Here is a 20,572-nt window from a genome sequence, read left to right on the forward strand (position 1 = left end):
AAAACCGACTGTTGTGTGATGGTAAACTCGGGATTTCTGCAGGTGTATAGAATAACCAATCCCATTATCGGCTTTTGATTGTGTTTTGGAGGGGCTGTTTCGCTTCTCTCCATCCTGTCGGATAAGCTTCGTTGTGAGGTAAGCAATTCTTACTTAATTCTTCTCAACCTGTTTTTAAACCTCGATATGATTGTTAAAGTTAATTTCGAATGTGATGAATTTTATAAACAAAATAAGGTTGCTATTAATAAACAAAAAAAGTTACTTGTAACGGAATTAATCATCATGGTGGTTCAAGTATTATAATATTTGCGACTAATCAATAAAGCTGAATAAGTCATCAATAACAAATCAGTGATCATGGTCCTCCTGTCTCTTTTTCAGCTTTGGTCAACAAGGCAAAAGCAAGACTCACATGGATAAATTCAGAAGCATTTATGGAACATAAGCATGCTTGCATGACCCAAGATGGTGCCACTGTGATGAAATGTCTCTGAGTGTACACTGAAATCAGATTTTGAGATAGGTACAGCATCCCACAGGCCATTTTCGCAGAGCGAGTTCTGTGCAGGTCTCAGGGCACTCTGTCAGACCTGCTTAGGAACCCCAAACCTTGGGGAAAACTCAAGTCTGGCCGCGAAACCTTCAAGAGGATGTCCCGCTGGCTACAGGAGCCAGAGTTTCAGAGGATGGCCTCGTTACGTTTGGAAGGTAAAAAGCTGGTGCTTGTTTAGTTGAATTTGAAATGGATTGTTGTTGTGAAACAGAACAAATCCCCCAAATTAGTAGTAAATCTGGACAAGTATTGTTAAAAACAGTGGCAAGTGGTACATATATGATTAACAACAAAGAAAAATTTCAATTAAAGTTATTCAGTCACAATACATTAAAAGAACCACAGATACAACAGTGTCTTTAACCAACAATTGCTTAACGTAAAGTAAAATATCGGCACTTAAATGTTTTACGGTAATAATGCAAAATGAACATTGTGTGTATTATTGAGAAAGAAGTAATATTTCACTTCAAATCCAGTGAATCTTGCCGTGTTACAATGTTTTGACATTAAAGAGGCTGAAATTGTAACTGGAAGGTAAAAAGCTGGTGCTTGTTTAGTTGAATTTGAAATGGATTGTTGTTGTGAAACAGAACAAATCCCCCAAATTAGTAGTAAATCTGGACAAGTATTGTTAAAAACAGTGGCAAGTGGTACATATATGATTAACAACAAAGAAAATTTTCAATTAAAGTTATTCAGTCACAATACAATAAAAGTACCACAGATACAACAGTGTCTTTAACCAACAATTGCTTAACGTAAAGTAAAATATCGGCACTTAAATGTTTTACGGTAATAATGCAAAATGAACATTGTGTGTATTATTGAGAAAGAAGTAATATTTCACTTCAAATCCAGTGAATCTTGCCGTGTTACAATGTTTTGACATTAAAGAGGCTGAAATTGTAACTGTTGTCCAAAGCACACAAAGAGATCCAGAGAAAAACAGTAACATGAGAATTGGTGCGGAGTACAGGATTTATAGCATGGTAATTCCTACCTTTTACACATGATTACAACATCAGGAAGCATTTTGTTAATTGTTCGCCATTGTATTGGCGAAAGCAAGTGGGCCCTATCGAGAGAATCAGGAGTTTGAATATGATACAGAGGTAAATGCTGAACTGAAACATTAAGCATTTTAAGGACAATAGATTTCTGAATGTTTTCTTTCTTCTGGTTTGTTGTATTTGATATAGATCATTATTGTTCAGCACGTTTACAGTCTTTCTCTTTATCACTTAATCTCCCTTATCCTGAATTTCCACTAGGGGATCAATAAAGTACATGTATCTATCTATCTATCAATCAAGTTGGCAGTTGTCTGATAGAGACTCTCTCTGGTTTTCAGGCAATAGTCTGGTCTACACCCAGTGCAGTATTTAATTAAGCTGTATATTAAATAACATTAATAGCGATATATGATAAATACTGCGCAATGAAAATGCAGAGTATTGACAACATTGGCTCTAACTGATCTGTTGCATCTTTTTCTACTGCACAGGACAGCTCAGTTTCATTTTACATGCAATGTTTTCTATTTCTATTTTCTTTTCTTTTTTTTAGCTTTTGATCATAATTTCCTGATCTGTTGCATATTTTTCTGTAGTAGCAAAGGACTTATTCATCATCTCACAAACTAGTTGCATTTTAGATGCAATGTTTAACATTTTAAAATGGTGAGATCTTTAAAATTTGCAATCTTTCTTTTTTTTTAGCTTTCGACTGTATTTACCTGATCATTTGCATATTTTTTCTACAACAGCAAAGGTCTTCTACAATAGCAAAGTACTTATTCATCATCTCAAACTAGTTGCACTTCAGATGCAATGTTTCAACATTTTAGCTTTCGGCTGTAATTTCCTGATCATTTGCATATTTTTCTACAAAAGCAAAGGACTTAATTATTATCCCTTAGACTACTTGTACTTCAGATTCAATGGTTAGCATTTTAAAATGTTGAGATCTTAAAAATCTGAGAATATTTCAGCCTTTGACCATCATTTCCTTGATGAAACTGTCAACCATTATTTGTGCATCTTTCTCTCTTTTTTTGCTGTTTACAGTTTTAAAATTTTAAAATTATATTATTGTTAATGATGCAAGTCACACGTTAAAAATCTACACTGAATAGACCTTTATCAAACACTATTGATGTTTTCCGCAATTAACTAAGTGTGGAGCCTATTAGACAACAAAGATAAATTGCTAATAATAATGGAAAGACCTATTAAGATTTTCAGGTCTTATTTGTAGACTAATGGTTTTTTTTTTTCAGCTTGTAAGCGTAAGGAGCAGGAGCAATCCAAGCTAGAACGCAACCAGGGGCCCAAGCGCACCCGGCTAGTCTTCACAGACCTGCAGCGTCGCACTCTTATGGCCATTTTCAGAGAGAACCACCGACCGACCAAAGACCTGCAGATCACCATTTCTCAGCAGCTTGGCCTTGAGCTTTCCACAGTAAGCAACTTCTTCATGAACGCTCGCCGCAGAAACCTCAACCGCTGGACCGAAGAGGGCCGCCCATCCTCCACTGGCTCATCGGGGTCCAGCACTGCATCTCCAGCTGTGACCTGCTCCACGGCGTGATGGGAAAATTAGCCGTTTTTCGCTCTGCACAGCACAGGTTTACCTGTAGCTCCTAGAGTTTGAGATTTTTAATCAAGGGTGTTTTTGTATACAATTCAACAGCATATGAAACCAAAGATGAAGTCTGATGTTCGCAATGTCTAGATGAGACAGGATTTGATTGTAGTTTTAGCATTGATTATTTTAGCTTTAATCGCAAAGGATTGGCCCGACACATCAGGGCTTATGAAATCACTCACTAATCAACATATTGAGGGTTATGAAAAGCTACTGAATAGATATTGAATCTATTCATTTTGTTATTCATTACAGTGTCTAAAATCAGTGCAAATGTTTCTATTTTTTCTTTGTTGATCATGACCGTCAAAATGATATTTTTAGAGTTCTCGAAAGAGAGAGAGATGATTTTGCAACAAATGGAAAAGGAATGACCAAAGAAACAAACAAGGATGCAAATGAATCTTTCAGAGATTCTTTTAAAGGGGAAAAACTACTGGATAAAGAAGCTGAAACCAAAATATGAAAATTTTTTAGGAGCTTGTTTTCTTTTTATACACCTTCGTGACAAAAAGCTAGGCCTCATAGTCCAAAAAAGGCATCTGCTGTGTGACAACTAAAGTCTCAGCACAGGACTGGAGTTGTATCCTCTCAGACAATATGAGGAGGAACTCAGCTATGACTCTTTTTGCAACAGACTTTTAACTTGTTGGTGAGTTTCTGCTGACAGAATGGCTGTGAAGAGGAATCCAGGATGCTCTTGCATACTTTCCATCTGATTTCAAATGATTCCTTAGATGTCACACTGAGGATGGAGAAATCCATTCATTTTTTGTAAAAATTTCAAGCACACAATCTGGCCGATGGCTGTTCGTACCGGAAAAAGCTCAAAATCTCGAAGAACCTGATGAAAAATACTCACAAAAAGCTTGAATTGAACAGGAACTGAGAACCACTTTATGTATTTATAATTATTTATGTATTTATTTCCAATCTTCTAGCTATTTATTTTATTTATTTGCTAGTTACCATCAGTATTTATTTCACAGAGTGTTGTTTGTGTGTAAAAAATGGCCCCTATCTCTGATAGGAGTCCCAATACCAAAGATGAATATTTGTCCTCCCTGAATGTCCAACGTTTCTCATCTCCTGAACGCTGTGTTAGTATTTCGATATCCAAGCTAGCGTACCCATCCATGTTCATCGTTCAAATGTGCTGCATGTCTAGACCCTTTAGGCTGCAGCCTGACCGAACAAATAGCGTCTCAGCGTGATCGTAAAACAGCACACAAGTAGCTGTGAAGTCGAGATGATTCTATATTTAGGCTGTTGAACTGTGATCTCCTCACTGCAGTCCACATTTACTGTACGATGATTGTACGTGCTGTGCCGTGGTCTCTCGGGTTGGGCCGTCTAGGGAGAGATCGTCCCTTTTTCAATGCTCTTTCACGTTCCCCCGTGTTTAACCTTTGCAGGGCATGTAGTGAGGCCCCTTCACAGCACACTCTTGAAAGAGGGCCCATGAAAGAGGCCATCGACTTTTGCCGACTTCAAAGAGGCCCTTTTTATCTGTGTCCTCTCAGCGGCGGGGGCCGGAGCTCTGCACTCGGTAGGGCCCATGGGCTTAGGGCGTTCACGGGGAGGGGTGGCAGATCAGAGGCTAGCAGCATTACCGAATCACGGTGAGGAAGGGGAGGGGAGGGGTGGTGAATGGGAGTTTGGGGATGTGAATTAAAGTTTAATGAGCGACAATTGTAAGCGTGCTGCGCGAGGGGCAAAGGGTGTCGGCGTGTGTGCGTCTCAACTCTCCAGGTCACCCTGTTGCAGCACTGGTGGTTAGCCGGGCCTCTCTTTTTGTAGAGATGTAATGATTTAGGTTATAATAATTTGCAAACTTACGCGGTAGATGGTTAGAGATCACTCGACGACCTGTAGCGTCCCGAAGATCAACTTTAGCAGATCATGGCAGACGCGTCTAACGTAATTTAGTATTTGGCGCCTCCCAGTGGACATTTTATTCACACGCTTACTGAGAGGAACATAAATCACGCCATATTCTCGTAGTGTTTAACATCTTCAGATACATTTGAAAGAGTTGCTACAATGTGTAAATCGTAGGTGATATTTCCATTTCGCCGTCCCGCTGAGGGGAACCCGTTTGGCCATTTTTGTTCTAGCCTTCCCGACAGCTCTAATTTCATCTACCTCAACTGTGTGTGATGTGTCGTGTAGCTGAGATGTAACTGTACCAAAGATCCCATCCATTCAGGGAGCGTCTGTGCGTTACTATAGCCAAATGTGCTGGAATCAATCCGTGAACACAACTAAATCACAGCCCTACCTGCAGGCAGAGAGAACCTTGTTTGAGTGTGTGTGTGTGTGTGTGTGTGTGTGTGTGTGTGAGAGAGAGAGAGAGAGCGATTGAAGAACATTTATCAGTATAAAGACCAAATGGGAATGACAATCGGAGCAAGAGAGAGGGTCTTGCTGATCTTATGATTGCTTATCCCTCCAAAAATAAAAAAAGCCAAATAAGTGGTACCATGTAAAAGTGAGGATAGAGACCAAAATAAATGTTAAATATGTTTGTCTCTACAAATATCATGCAATTATGTTTTAGCTGTGTCATATGAATCACCCGAATAAAAATATGATTTTAGCAAACTTGATCGTTGGATCATAGGCTGACAGAATTCATTCTCTCAAGGCATTTTTTGGCATCTGGAGTTCCACTTATTAACGGTTCAGATAAACAGACTGAAAAGGTAGCAAGTGTTTTCTTTTTTTCTTTTACCTATCACTCATTTAAAATCTCTTTCTGCTGGTGTGAACATCTGTGTCATTTTATGCCATTCTCTCCCTTGTGTTACCTTATGAATGTGGCTAATCAACCAAAGGTGTAAAAATCACAGCAATCTAAATGTCAATCATAACTGGACATTGTGTGCTGATCTTGAAAAATCCTTTAATACCTCATGTGAAACTGTTCGTTGTGATGTTGCACTGAATAAAACCAAGTCATTTGTAAACACACTGAATAGAGTGAAAGCATTTTTTCTTTTAAAGCTTTACAAGAGAGAAAAATCATATGTATATTGTAAGACATTCTTAAAATACATTTGGATTTTTAAAAAGACAATGGAAATTGAAAAAAAAAACAGTATATAGAACACTCATTTACAGCTAAGAAGTTAAATAAAACATTTCTTATCTATATTCATAGATTTCAATGTGGGTTTCAGTTACATAACCGGATAGGAGGCGTATGAGGCGATGCCACACATGTTGTTCTGGTTTCTGGCCATACGGATGTAGCCACCATCTCCAAATCCAGTACCCCAACTGTTCAAGCAAAAGATAACAATTAGCATATGTATTTACTCATCTCAATGTTTTGTTTGAAATAGAAGTTATCTTGTTACACTAAGACTACCAAGACTACACTGGGTATATTTCAAAACACAAAATCAGACCCAGTAAGTTCATAACAATCATTATGATTGTACCTGTTTTTGACCAGCCAAAAGTCCTGTCCCGCAATCGCACCGTATCCCACAACCACCACTGCATGGTTTATGATTTTGCTGCAAGATGGATCATTGTAAACTCCTGTGGACAGATGTGAGATAACATTACGTTGGTAACAATAGCTACCAACAAAAAATAAAAATAATTTTGACCTTCAGTTTGCAACCTGAAAACTTGGTAATCGGCCTGACTGAAATGTGATGAGAAAGAAATACTCACCACTACGGTACATGATAAACTGTGGGCGGGTGGCATCAATGGCCACTGAAATGGGCCCGATGTTGGCAACAGCCTGCTTCAGGGCCTCCTCATCACCCTGACTGACAGAATAGTACCTGGTGCAGTTTGCTGCACGCTGGGATGGATTGTATCTGCACTGCCCTTGCTGCAGGACACATTTATTTATTTGATTATATTCATAATAATGGGTTGCAGCTTTTTTTAAATGAGCCAAGCACTGACAAATCCAGCTGTCTGTATAAATATCGCTAAAATCTTGCAGTGACAGTTCCTGACACTTCTAATATGAAATGTTTCTACCATGTTTCGGTAATTATCACTTGTTTCTAATTCACTTAGACCCACACAAACAACTCACCACTCCTTCATAAGGGTAAGATGACTCTGAGTCTATTCCACCATTTTTAATAACATACTGGAAGGCATCATTCATCCAACCGCCACTGCAGCCATGGGTGCCGTAACTGGAGGAACAGTCCACCAGATTCTGAGGACTGAGTTCGACCAGCTTTCCTGTGGTATTCATCAGCTGACCTTCAAGAGCCCCAACAGCGCTGAACGCCCAACACGAACCACATGCACCCTGACAGCAGAGAGAGAAGTACGATAAAACTACTAAAATGAGAAAACACAAGAACTGTGGAATATTTACGCTTTTTGACTTCAAGCTACATATAATAGCAATACAATGTGAACCTGAAATTCTTAAAAATGCTTTTGTCTCAGGTCTATCAAAAGAAACAAAAAGAGCTGTACCGAGAAATAAAAAACTACTCAGACAAAAAGCTAAATTAGAAAATAATTTTGTGTATGAGAAAACAAATGGTATAATCACACCTGCATCTTCACACTGGAGACATATCCCTTCTCTCTCCAGTCTAGAGAGTCTGGAACAGCAGCTCTAGAAAAGCCCACAAATTCTGCTGTTTGCCTCTTAAAGCCAGGGGGAACACGAGTAGTGGCTAACGTTTGCAGGATCTCCTCTGTTGTCTGTGAATCAACAAAACAAAGAGGAAAATATTGAATGTCAGATGATGAAATTGTCACTGCACCTGATATAGCCGATGTCTGTCAAAGTGTAAAACTTTATGGCTGTGCAATTTCTAGACACTACATTAACTTAAACATCTAGAACCTTTTGTAAAGAGAATATATTGGCTGAAAAAATTTTCCCTCACACAGAATAGCTTCATGCTAAAAAATCGAAACAAGGAAATAGAGCAGTATTGCGTGCCAGGAGTTTTTTTTTTTTTTTTAAAGCAAACTGAATGCAAGTGCATGAAAACAAAAACCTCAGACAAAGAAATGCAGTGGTTCTTACCATGTCACCCATGTGGTTCATGCCCAGGTCATATGAATGCAGGCCCATGGAGGCCTCCAGGTTGTGAAGGGTGATAAGTTCAAGGTTTCTCTCCCACAACTCCCTCCTGCCCAGTTCTTCAACCTGCCAATATAAACAACAGAAATTCCACAGTTTAATACAGCAATATATAAAACTATTGATATCACTGGTCATAATATTTAAGTCTCAAATGAATACATTATTATTTCTATAACAAACAAGCCCATGAATCAAGCATTACCAGTTTGATAAGAAACAAGGAAGAAATTGAGTTTGTATTCCTCACAGAACATGTGATTTAAAAAATATATTCTAGATGTAGGTACAAGATCATCTTTTGGATCATCTGACAGATTAATGAAATTCATAGTCTTTTACCAGTTTGATAAGAAACAAGGAAGAAATTGAGTTTGTATTCCTCACAGAACATGTGATTTAAAAAAATATATTCTAGATGTAGGTACAAGATCATCTTTTGGATCATCTGACAGATTAATGAAATTCATAGTCTCACTTTACTGTAGTAAAACTTGTTATGCGTCTTCTTCCACAACTCCCAGTGCTGGTCTAGATTTGTGTTGAAATGGGCCAGTGCTGCACTACAACACACGGCAAACAGCAAGCTTCCGAGCATCATGGCCTGACAAGAGCAAAACGGCAAGTGATAATTACTGCCATGCATTCAAACATCAATATTTTATGTGATAATATATTCTCATTGCATTAGGTTGACAGCTGGCCGACATGTAAGCCACAATATTAAGAGATTATTTCAGTGAATGACTTCTGAAACGATATATAGTATATGTCCATTTATATGTTCACATCAATGGAACGAAACCAGGGAAGTTGCTAGGGTTGGTTAGTATTTGGGGCTTTGATTTAATAGCGATTTACTGAAAACGGGCTCTCAGTCCCACCTGCTGGCCGGAACATGTACTTTAAAACTGCAGTGAGCTGAACAAACGCCATTCACACAGAACGCATTTGTGCTTTAAATATGCAAACAAAATGGAAGAACACAGACTGTCGAGACACATTTTTAAACTTGAAACAGCATTTTAAAAACGTGGCGTGAGAGGCTGAAAAAGCAGTGAGGCGAGGCGAGGCGCAAGGGTCAAAGACGTCTGTTGCCGTATGAAGTTTACATAGAAAAACAACCCTTTCTCTTTTTCACCACTAGTACAGAAGATAGTGCAATAATTTAATTAAAAATCTATATTATCTGACGTTATCTTAAAAAGATCAGGGGCTTTGGACAATACACACTATCATTACAAATCACTGAGGAAAGCTATTATAAACCCAGTCAATGGCATAATTCAAACAGAAAGAGAAAGTGTTTTGACAGAGAACACCAACAAAAATAACTTTTATTAAATAGATACAAGTGAGGAAAAAATGAATTGATGTATCTCGTCTCACCTGTGTAGTCCTGTAAAGCTGCACTTCTGGACTCTGGAAAGGAGGTGATGATAAACGAGTTCCTGGTTGCTTTGCTTTTACTTTGTTCCATCACGTGCTAATGTCTGCCTATTGTCATATGACACCGTTGTCTTCTTTCTTTGTTAGGTTACATGAGTGAAAAAAATTGATGAAATAAAATTAACAAATTATTGCTGGATCAAGGTTAATTCACTATACTATACCACCCATAAAACATACACACATAGATTTTTGGCATCATCCACTGTAATGTAATAGTTCAGATAAGCAGACTTAAAGGTACCAAGTGTTTTTTAAAACTCTTCTAAATCTCTTTCTGTTTGAGTGAACATCTGAAATGCCACTTGTTCAAAAAGTTGCCCCGTGTATCATCATTAACTTTTATCATCAAGGCATCTTGTGTATGTTTTATGGGTGGTATAGTGAATTAACCTTACATTTTTGAGCAATATGTTGCTTAGGCACTTTCCCACTGAGAATGGGTAACAAATTTCTGTCTGGATATTTTATCAGTCGTGGGCCCTGTGGCTCACTTGGTTGCCTGTTGATGGCAACATTGCCCAAAGTTGCCCAGCAACATTGCTCAAAATGTTTCCCCCTGTATCATCAGCCTAACTCCTGCAGAAAACGTACTGCATGTCAATGACCAAAAGCCCATTAACTAGCTTGTGCATGGAAGGATACAAACTCATCAGGGGTGAAAAAGTGGCAAAGGTATGAATCCTCTCCCCCATTTTCAATACCATAGGGGGGAAAAAGTGAAAAATGGGGGGAAAAAGAAGAAAAGTTGGTTGTAACATCCCCTTTAACTCTTGGTAGCTGGCCCCAGACAGTAGAATGCTTTTCTTTTCTTTTTTTTTTACTTTTTTCCCCAAACACATGTAATATTGCTCACTTTTAGTTGGGTAATTTTGGGTAATACAATATTTTTGCTATTATTCATTTGTCTCAATGTTATTCATATTTTTATATAAAATGAGAACACTATGTAAAATTCACTTTAAAGTACATCTGCATTTTTTCATTTTTACTTATAGAGATAATTAATGGAAAAAATACCATGCTTAAGTGGAATATTTCTGCCACCTGGTAGAAAAACAAATACTATTAAAGGGGTCATATGATGCGAATTCTATTTTTCCTTTTCTTTAGTGTGTTATGTAGCTATTTGTGCATGTATAAGATCTGCAGAGTTACAAAGCTCAAAGTCTCCCACAAAAGGATTTATTCTTTCTAAAAGAGAAGGCTGATCCAGACCGGGCTAAAACGTCTCATTCAAACACGCCCCCACATCTCTACATGGACAATACACACTATCATTACAAATCACTGAGGAAAGCTATTATAAACCCAGTCAATGGCATAATTCAAACAGAAAGAGAAAGTGTTTTGACAGAGAACACCAACAAAAATAACTTTTATTAAATAGATACAAGTGAGGAAAAAATGAATTGATGTATCTCGTCTCACCTGTGTAGTCCTGTTAAGCTGCACTTCTGGACTCTGGAAAGGAGGTGATGATAAACGAGTTCCTGGTTGCTTTGCTTTTACTTTGTTCCATCACGTGCTAATGTCTGCCTATTGTCATATGACACCGTTGTCTTCTTTCTTTGTTAGGTTACATGAGTGAAAAAAATTGCTGAAATAAAATTAACAAATTATTGCTGGATCAAGGTTAATTCACTATACCACCCATAAAACATACACACATAGATTTTTGGCATCATCCACTGTAATGTAATAGTTCAGATAAGCAGACTTAAAGGTACCAAGTGTTTTTTAAAACTCTTCTAAATCTCTTTCTGTTTGAGTGAACATCTGAAATGCCACTTGTTCAAAAAGTTGCCCCGTGTATCATCATTAACTTTTATCATCAAGGCATCTTGTGTATGTTTTATGGGTGGTATAGTGAATTAACCTTACATTTTTGAGCAATATGTTGCTTAGGCACTTTCCCACTGAGAATGGGTAACAAATTTCTGTCTGGATATTTTATCAGTCGTGGGCCCTGTGGCTCACTTGGTTGCCTGTTGATGGCAACATTGCCCAAAGTTGCCCAGCAACATTGCTCAAAATGTTTCCCCCTCTATCATCAGCCTAACTCCTGCAGAAAACATACTGCATGTCAATGACCAAAAGCCCATTAACTAGCTTGTGCATGGAAGGATACAAACTCATCAGGGGTGAAAAAGTGGCAAAGGTATGAATCCTCTCCCCCATTTTCAATACCATAGGGGGGAAAAAGTGAAAAATGGGGGGAAAAAGAAGAAAAGTTGGTTGTAACATCCCCTTTAACTCTTGGTAGCTGGCCCCAGACGGTAGAATGCTTTTCTTTTCTTTCTTTTTTTACTTTTTTCCCCAAACACATGTAATATTGCTCACTTTTAGTTGGGTAATTTTGGGTAATACAATGAAAAGAAGAAAAGTTGGTTGTAACATCCCCTTTAACTCTTGGTAGCTGGCCCCAGACAGTAGAATGCTTTTCTTTTCTTTTTTTTTTACTTTTTTCCCCAAACACATGTAATATTGCTCACTTTTAGTTGGGTAATTTTGGGTAATACAATATTTTTGCTATTATTCATTTGTCTCAATGTTATTCATATTTTTATATAAAATGAGAACACTATGTAAAATTCACTTTAAAGTACATCTGCATTTTTTCATTTTTACTTATAGAGATAATTAATGGAAAAAATACCATGCTTAAGTGGAATATTTCTGCCACCTGGTAGAAAAACAAATACTATTAAAGGGGTCATATGATGCGAATTCTATTTTTCCTTTTCTTTAGTGTGTTATGTAGCTATTTGTGCATGTATAAGATCTGCAGAGTTACAAAGCTCAAAGTCTCCCACAAAAGGATTTATTCTTTCTAAAAGAGAAGGCTGATCCAGACCGGGCTAAAACGTCTCATTCAAACACGCCCCCACATCTCTACATCACAATGTGGAAATATTTGAGTAATGCCGCCCAAATGTTCACGCAAAGAAAGAAGGCGTGGTCTCAGGAACCGCAGTAGTGTTACAAGCATCATCACTGTGTCTGTCAAGCGACTCTGTTCCCCTTTCGGGCTTGAACTGATGGTACAACGAAGGACATTATTTACTGTCTTTACATTTATGTTGAAAGCTGAAGCTTGGGATTATGGAAAGGGGCGCTATTTTTCCGACGCGTGCTTGTGGTCGTCAATCACAATGCACTGGGTCAGCTGGCCAATCAGAGCAGACTGTGCTTGTCGGAAGGAGGGGCTTTGTAGAAAACTACGCATTTGAGAGAGGCGGGGCATAGAGGAACTACAATAATGTACATTATTTGAAAAATAATGTGTTTTTTGAACATTAAAGCATGTAATACACAAAATAATAATCTATATAATAGCATTATATGACCCCTTTAAAATGAATGTCATAATATTCTCACTATGACCACTAGATGGCAGCAGAGGATCATTCATTGTCTCATTGACCATTTCCACTCAGTAATATAGTTATTTTCACATATTTTGCTTTTGCATTTATATTTATTATGAAATCACCATTATAGCATTTAAAAATAACTTTTTGTCAAAGTTTAGCATTGTTTTGTACTGAAGAAGAATGAAGTAGCAAGAGTTTTCAAAAAACTCAAAAACTCACTGTGAATCACACGAATGGCCTATTTTGAATTCAAAATGGCAATTTTCGGCAGAAGGTGACTAGTTTGTATCTTTGTATCCTATCTTCTCAATTTCTCTTAAATGTAAATCAAATGCCCATTCACAAACATATTGTGACTTTTTTATTTTTTGAGCAAGAGATGCTCAGAAATGAACTTAACATTAATCACTTTGCCCTTTTAGGCAACAACGTTAAATGTTGAATGACTTCATAACTTCATAACTTACAATGATAAAAATAATAATAATAGGGTAGGAAAACGCCCCCCCCCCCCCCCCCCCCCCCGACATACCATAGGGGGGAAAAAGTGAAAAATGGGGGGGAAAAGAAGAAAAGTTGGTTGTAACATCCCCTTTAACTCTTGGTAGCTGGCCCCAGACAGTAGAATGCTTTTCTTTTCTTTTTTTTTTACTTTTTTCCCCAAACACATGTAATATTGCTCACTTTTAGTTGGGTAATTTTGGGTAATACAATATTTTTGCTATTATTCATTTGTCTCAATGTTATTCATATTTTTATATAAAATGAGAACACTATGTAAAATTCACTTTAAAGTACATCTGCATTTTTTCATTTTTACTTATAGAGATAATTAATGGAAAAAATACCATGCTTAAGTGGAATATTTCTGCCACCTGGTAGAAAAACAAATACTATTAAAGGGGTCATATGATGCGAATTCTATTTTTCCTTTTCTTTAGTGTGTTATGTAGCTATTTGTGCATGTATAAGATCTGCAGAGTTACAAAGCTCAAAGTCTCCCACAAAAGGATTTATTCTTTCTAAAAGAGAAGGCTGATCCAGACCGGGCTAAAACGTCTCATTCAAACACGCCCCCACATCTCTACATCACAATGTGGAAATATTTGAGTAATGCCGCCCAAATGTTCACGCAAAGAAAGAAGGCGTGGTCTCAGGAACCGCAGTAGTGTTACAAGCATCATCACTGTGTCTGTCAAGCGACTCTGTTCCCCTTTCGGGCTTGAACTGATGGTACAACGAAGGACATTATTTACTGTCTTTACATTTATGTTGAAAGCTGAAGCTTGGGATTATGGAAAGGGGCGCTATTTTTCCGACGCGTGCTTGTGGTCGTCAATCACAATGCACTGGGTCAGCTGGCCAATCAGAGCAGACTGTGCTTGTCGGAAGGAGGGGCTTTGTAGAAAACTACGCATTTGAGAGAGGCGGGGCATAGAGGAACTACAATAATGTACATTATTTGAAAAATAATGTGTTTTTTGAACATTAAAGCATGTAATACACAAAATAATAATCTATATAATAGCATTATATGACCCCTTTAAAATGAATGTCATAATATTCTCACTATGACCACTAGATGGCAGCAGAGGATCATTCATTGTCTCATTGACCATTTCCACTCAGTAATATAGTTATTTTCACATATTTTGCTTTTGCATTTATATTTATTATGAAATCACCATTATAGCATTTAAAAATAACTTTTTGTCAAAGTTTAGCATTGTTTTGTACTGAAGAAGAATGAAGTAGCAAGAGTTTTCAAAAAACTCACTGGATCTACGTGAATCACACGAATGGCCTATTTTGAATTCAAAATGGCAATTTTCGGCAGAAGGTGACTAGTTTGTATCCTTGTTAACAATCTTCTCAATTTCTCTTAAATGTAAATCAAATGCCCATTCACAAACATATTGTGACTTTTTTATTTTTTGAGCAAGAGATGCTCAGAAATGAACTTAACATTAATCACTTTGCCCTTTTAGGCAACAACGTTAAATGTTGAATGACTTCATAACTTCATAACTTACAATGATAAAAATAATAATAATAGGGTAGGAAAACGCCCCCCCCCCCCCCCCCCCCCCCCCTTTAAGGAATATGTCTTTTTTTTCTCTCGGTGAAACAAAAGATAAATGTGTCCAAAATGATTATCATAGTTTTAGTGACAATGACATAAATTAAAAACCAAGTATGAAAAATGTCCACAGGTGGGGTAAAATGCCCCCTAGTCTAACAAAGCAATTAGCTTTATACATTTAGAGCAAAATCAGAGTAAAGGCAGTTTTAGCTTAAAATGAAAAAGAATAAAATAAATAATTATGAATTACAAAATTATAATAACCTATTTGAAAAATATTGTTAGCTGATGCTAACTGGTCAGCTAACTAGCTACACTATATGGACAAAAGTATTGGGACACCCCCTTCTAATGAACAGGTTTGATGACTTTAGTCATTTCCATGAGTACAAATCTTAATGTTTAAGCATATAATGATATTAGGGAATTGTGTGCTTCTAATTTTATAGCAACAGTTTGAACAGGACCCTTTTCTATTTTAACATGATAATGCCTCTGTGTATAAGGCAAGGTTTAAAAAAAAAGATTGATTCAGTCAGTGTGGTAGAATTTGACTGGTCTGCAGAAAGCAAAGTCCTGAACACCTCTGGTGTGACTTTAAATGCAGACCTTGAGGCAAAAACTCATCACCAAACACCAATGACTTGTGCATACACTATATGGACAAAATTATAAGTACACCACCTTCTTTAGAACAGAAAAAGGCACTTCCAAAACTGTGGCAACAAAGATGGAAACATAATTCATGTATTTAAAAATTGTTTTTCCCTCTCTTTTGCAACAGTTTTGGAAGTGTCTAAAATGACTGTACCCATATATACAAGTCATTGGTATTGTTTGGTGATGAGTTTTTGACTGATGATGATTACCCCTCTCATTGAAATCGCTGTCTGATTGCCTAATCCTAACCCCTCCCCCACACCTATCCTTAAATTTACCAGTACTAGGGGGTAATAATCTGGTGGGGGTCAGAATTTGGGACAACGCTGGTTTTTGTAAAAGCCATCATTAAACAGTTAGATGGAATTGTCCAATATGCAATAATTTACACAAACTTTACCCTTTGTGTTATCTTATGAGTGTGGCTGATTGATTAAAGGTGTATTTGTTTAAAATAAACAAAAATCATAACTTAACTCAAAACCATAATTGTGTGCTGATCTTAATCATTTTATATCCTATGTTCAAATATGCAAATATGCGCTGACCAGTTGACATTTGGAAATATACCAACCAGTAATAGCATACTTCCATTTAAAATGTCAACACAAAGACACAAAGACAAATGTCATATTTATTTTGTAAGGTTCATAAAATACATTTGGATTTTTAAAAGACAATGGAAATGTGAAACTACATACAGAACACACATTTACAACTAAGAAATTAGACTATAAAACAGTAAACCTCTTACTCCTTTGAGTGGGTACATTTCAAAAAACAAAATCATACCCAGTCAATTTATGGTCACAAAATTTTACAATCACTCTGTTTGTTCCTGTTTTTCACCAGCCAAAAGTCCTGTCCTGCAATCACCGTATCCCACAGCCAGCACATGGTTCACCTTTTATGTACAGGTCAGGTCATTGTAAACTCCTGTGGTGGACAGATGTGAGGCTTCATAAAACCACCACTGCAGCCCTTGTTGCTGTAACTGGAGTAACAGTCCACCAGATTCTGAAGTCAACCAGCTTTCCTGTGGTCTTCATCAGTTGACCTGCAAGAACCTCAACAGAGCTGAATGCCCAACATGAACAGCTCCCTGATAGAAGAGAGAAGCATGAGAAAACTACTAAAACAGGAACAACTTAATGGCTTGTGAAGCTGCAGAAACAGCATTTTGACCAACCAGTCTTTAGTTCTTGGTTTCTGAATTTCCAACTCATCATAGAGGAAGTTACAGGAAAGGGGAAATAAATTCCCTCAAACACTTGACTGGACAAAAATATATAAAGGAAATGAAATTAAAGAAAAAAACGATGACAGCAAGTTCTCTGACAGACACTGTGGTCAATTCACTTGACATCATGAGAGCAACATCAAAAACATCCAAAATAAAAAAGACACAAAGCTAATTGAGCGGATATCGTCCTGAACACCTCTGGTGTGACTTTAAATGCAGACCTTGAGCCAAAAACTCATCACCAAACACCAATGACTTGTGCATACACTATATGGACAAAATTATAAGTACACCACCTTCTTTAGAACAGAAAAAGGCACTTCCAAAACTGTGGCAACAAAGATGGAAACATAATTCATGTATTTAAAAATTGTTTTTCCCTCTCTTTTGCAACAGTTTTGGAAGTGTCTAAAATGACTGTACCCATATATACAAGTCATTGGTATTGTTTGGTGATGAGTTTTTGACTGATGATGATTACCCCTCTCATTGAAATCGCTGTCTGATTGCCTAATCCTAACCCCTCCCCCACACCTATCCTTAAATTTACCAGTACTAGGGGGTAATAATCTGGTGGGGGTCAGAATTTGGGACAACGCTGGTTTTTGTAAAAGCCATCATTAAACAGTTAGATGGAATTGTCCAATATGCAATAATTTACACAAACTTTACCCTTTGTGTTATCTTATGAGTGTGGCTGATTGATTAAAGGTGTATTTGTTTAAAATAAACAAAAATCATAACTTAACTCAAAACCATAATTGTGTGCTGATCTTAATCATTTTATATCCTATGTTCAAATATGCGATGTTGCACTGACCAGTTGACATTTGGAAATATACCAACCAGTAATAGCATACTTCCATTTAAAATGTCAACACAAAGACAAGATTAAAAATGTCATATTTATTTTGTAAGGTTCATAAAATACATTTGGATTTTTAAAAGACAATGGAAATGTGAAACTACATACAGAACACACATTTACAACTAAGAAATTAGACTATAAAACAGTAAACCTCTTACTCCTTTGAGTGGGTACATTTCAAAAAACAAAATCATACCCAGTCAATTTATGGTCACAAAATTTTACAATCACTCTGTTTGTTCCTGTTTTTCACCAGCCAAAAGTCCTGTCCTGCAATCACCGTATCCCACAGCCAGCACATGGTTCACCTTTTATGTACAGGTCAGGTCATTGTAAACTCCTGTGGTGGACAGATGTGAGGCTTCATAAAACCACCACTGCAGCCCTTGTTGCTGTAACTGGAGTAACAGTCCACCAGATTCTGAAGTCAACCAGCTTTCCTGTGGTCTTCATCAGTTGACCTGCAAGAACCTCAACAGAGCTGAATGCCCAACATGAACAGCTCCCTGATAGAAGAGAGAAGCATGAGAAAACTACTAAAACAGGAACAACTTAATGGCTTGTGAAGCTGCAGAAACAGCATTTTGACCAACCAGTCTTTAGTTCTTGGTTTCTGAATTTCCAACTCATCATAGAGGAAGTTACAGGAAAGGGGAAATAAATTCCCTCAAACACTTGACTGGACAAAAATATATAAAGGAAATGAAATTAAAGAAAAAAACGATGACAGCAAGTTCTCTGACAGACACTGTGGTCAATTCACTTGACATCATGAGAGCAACATCAAAAACATCCAAAATAAAAAAGACACAAAGCTAATTGAGCGGATATCAGTTAGCATAGTTTCAAACAGACCTGCATCTTCACACTTCATATCCCTCTACAATCCAGAGAGTCTGGGACAGGAGCCCCAGAAGAGCCCACAAAATTTACTGTTTGCCTCTTAATACTAATATTTCATTATTAGGCTATATTAATTAAACAATTTATTGTCAAATAGAACGATAAACGATATTAAATTAAATATAGCTGCAAGCAGCAATTAAGGGGCCAAGCACAAAAGAGGCAAAATGAGAAGCTAATTAGACCAACTAGTTAGACCAACTGTAACAATGAGTAATTAAAGCCATTTATGGTGATTTTAGTCAAAATGGCTGGAAAATCACAAATACAACCTCTAGTAATATGATTTAATGGGTTATCACTTTTGACATTATAAAATCGATGTGTTATTTTCTGTGAGGTTACAATGGTACACAAAGTTTGGTGTCAATATGTCAAAGCTTTGCAGAGATACAGCCTCAGAGTCATTTTGGCATCATGCCTCAAGCTTGTTGTTGAGTTCCATTACAATAGGCTAATGGAATCAAAAGTTATTAGCATTTTTGAAAAGTTATTATTAATTGTTTATGAATGCTTTATAACATTTGACCAATCGGTGGCGCTGTTACCAAATTGATGTGGCATGGTCAGTGTGACATACACAGTTTGGTGTCAATATGTCAAAGCTTTGCAGAGATACAGCCTCAGACGCAGTTTGGCATCATTCCAGCAAATTCTTTGATGCATTAAACGATAACTGTTTTGTATATCGACACGAAATCCATAACTTTTTGCCAGCATAGTCTGAAGATGATCTGAGTCAAGTTTGGTGAAAATTGGACCGATGGTCTAGGAGGAGTTCGAAATAAAAATAAATTTTCAACATTAAAATGGCAGACAGGAAGTTTGGCTGACAATACAATATATAGCTAAATTGGTATCTATGTTCTTGGCATGACCCAAAGAATATATTGAGACCAGTTTCATTACAATAGCCCAATATATCCAATAACTTTTGGCGACAATGTGGCGCTGCCCCCAAACTTTTTGAGCACTGTCAGGGCATGGTGCGAAAACACAGACCAATTTTCGTAACGATACGGTGACATGGGAAAATGTGGTATGGTTTGACTCGGCATGCTGCGACTCGGCATGCTGCACCGAATCTAAAGAGACCAGATTTTAGGCCAAACCATTCAGACTTTATAAGCAAAAATAGCCATTTTTCATATCTCCTGACCAAGGTGGCACTGTGCAGGTAGCCTCAGGTCATGGTTGTTATTATAACACACACCAAGTTTGGTCTCAATATGTTAAACTGTTGCGGAGATATAGCGTCACATACATTTTTGTGTGCTCTTCATCAAATTCGTTCATGCGTTATTCGAGAACAGTTTAACTAACCAACTTTATTTCCATAACTTTTTGCCAGCATGGTGTGAAGTTGATCTGAGCCAATTTTGGTAAAAAAAAATCAGACAAACCGTCTAGGACGAGTTCTAAAAAGTAGGTTTTTCGAACTATTAAAAATAGTGAAAGAACTAGACATTCCAATTTTTACATTTTGAAGTTGAACCTCTAGTGTTTAACCTCTTCAGATATATTTGAAAGAGTATCTGAAGTGATATTTCTATTTCGCCATCCCACTGAGGGGAACCTGTTTGGAGAGGCAGCAGTAACATTGAGTGACATGGCATGTGCCAGTGGTGTCCATGTTAATTCCGGTACTGGATGTAACTACCAAAGGGGCCATCCATTCAGGGAGCGTTTGTGCATTAC

General features: G+C 37.3%; 2 protein-coding genes across 3 annotated transcripts; one reads left to right on the forward strand and one right to left on the reverse strand.

Moving 5' to 3' along the window:
* The first annotated feature begins 534 nt into the window (after positions 1–534).
* On the forward strand, positions 535–17,167 carry LOC107587834 (hepatocyte nuclear factor 6-like). The gene is made up of 3 exons (XM_016275786.1): positions 535–711; positions 2,838–5,532; positions 17,156–17,167. The coding sequence occupies exons 1-2, from the start codon at positions 654–656 to the stop codon at positions 3,146–3,148; spliced, it is 369 nt and encodes a 122-aa protein (XP_016131272.1). The 5' UTR covers positions 535–653; the 3' UTR covers positions 3,149–5,532; positions 17,156–17,167.
* Positions 6,320–11,278, reverse strand: LOC107587833 (cathepsin S-like). Of its 2 annotated transcripts, none has more exons than XM_016275785.1 (8): positions 9,681–9,781; positions 8,770–8,895; positions 8,235–8,357; positions 7,751–7,903; positions 7,272–7,496; positions 6,893–7,058; positions 6,652–6,754; positions 6,320–6,487 (listed from the first exon to the last, which is right to left on the reverse strand). In XM_016275785.1, exons 2-8 carry the CDS (start codon positions 8,890–8,892, stop codon positions 6,388–6,390), a joined length of 993 nt encoding a protein of 330 aa, XP_016131271.1. In that variant the 5' UTR covers positions 8,893–8,895; positions 9,681–9,781; the 3' UTR covers positions 6,320–6,387. The 2 variants fall into 2 exon arrangements, with proteins under 2 accessions (XP_016131271.1, XP_016131270.1); XM_016275784.1 differs by lacking the exon at positions 9,681–9,781 and adding an exon at positions 11,172–11,278 and having other exon boundaries at positions 6,321–6,487.
* Positions 17,168–20,572: the final 3,405 nt, after the last annotated feature.

Source organism: Sinocyclocheilus grahami, unplaced genomic scaffold (genome assembly GCF_001515645.1).
Source record: "Sinocyclocheilus grahami isolate Dianchi unplaced genomic scaffold, SAMN03320097.WGS_v1.1 scaffold96.1, whole genome shotgun sequence".
Classification (NCBI taxonomy): Eukaryota; Metazoa; Chordata; class Actinopteri; order Cypriniformes; family Cyprinidae; genus Sinocyclocheilus; species Sinocyclocheilus grahami.

What these genes read in the sequence shown, in the direction of transcription:
- LOC107587834 (XM_016275786.1), top strand. Translation starts at nt 654, where the DNA reads ATGTCCCGCTGGCTACAGGAGCCAGAGTTTCAGAGGATGGCCTCGTTA. An exon ending in GGCCTCGTTACGTTTGGAAG is followed by an intron (nt 712 to 2,837) that starts GTAAAAAGCTGG and finishes TTTTTTTTTCAG; the next exon opens with CTTGTAAGCGTAAGGAGCAG.
- LOC107587833 (XM_016275785.1), bottom strand. Translation starts at nt 8,892, where the DNA reads ATGATGCTCGGAAGCTTGCTGTTTGCCGTGTGTTGTAGTGCAGCACTG. An exon ending in ACAAGTTTTACTACAGTAAA is followed by an intron (nt 8,358 to 8,769) that starts GTGAGACTATGA and finishes TTATATTGGCAG; the next exon opens with GTTGAAGAACTGGGCAGGAG. An exon ending in TTTTGGCTGGTCAAAAACAG is followed by an intron (nt 6,488 to 6,651) that starts GTACAATCATAA and finishes TTGCTTGAACAG; the next exon opens with TTGGGGTACTGGATTTGGAG.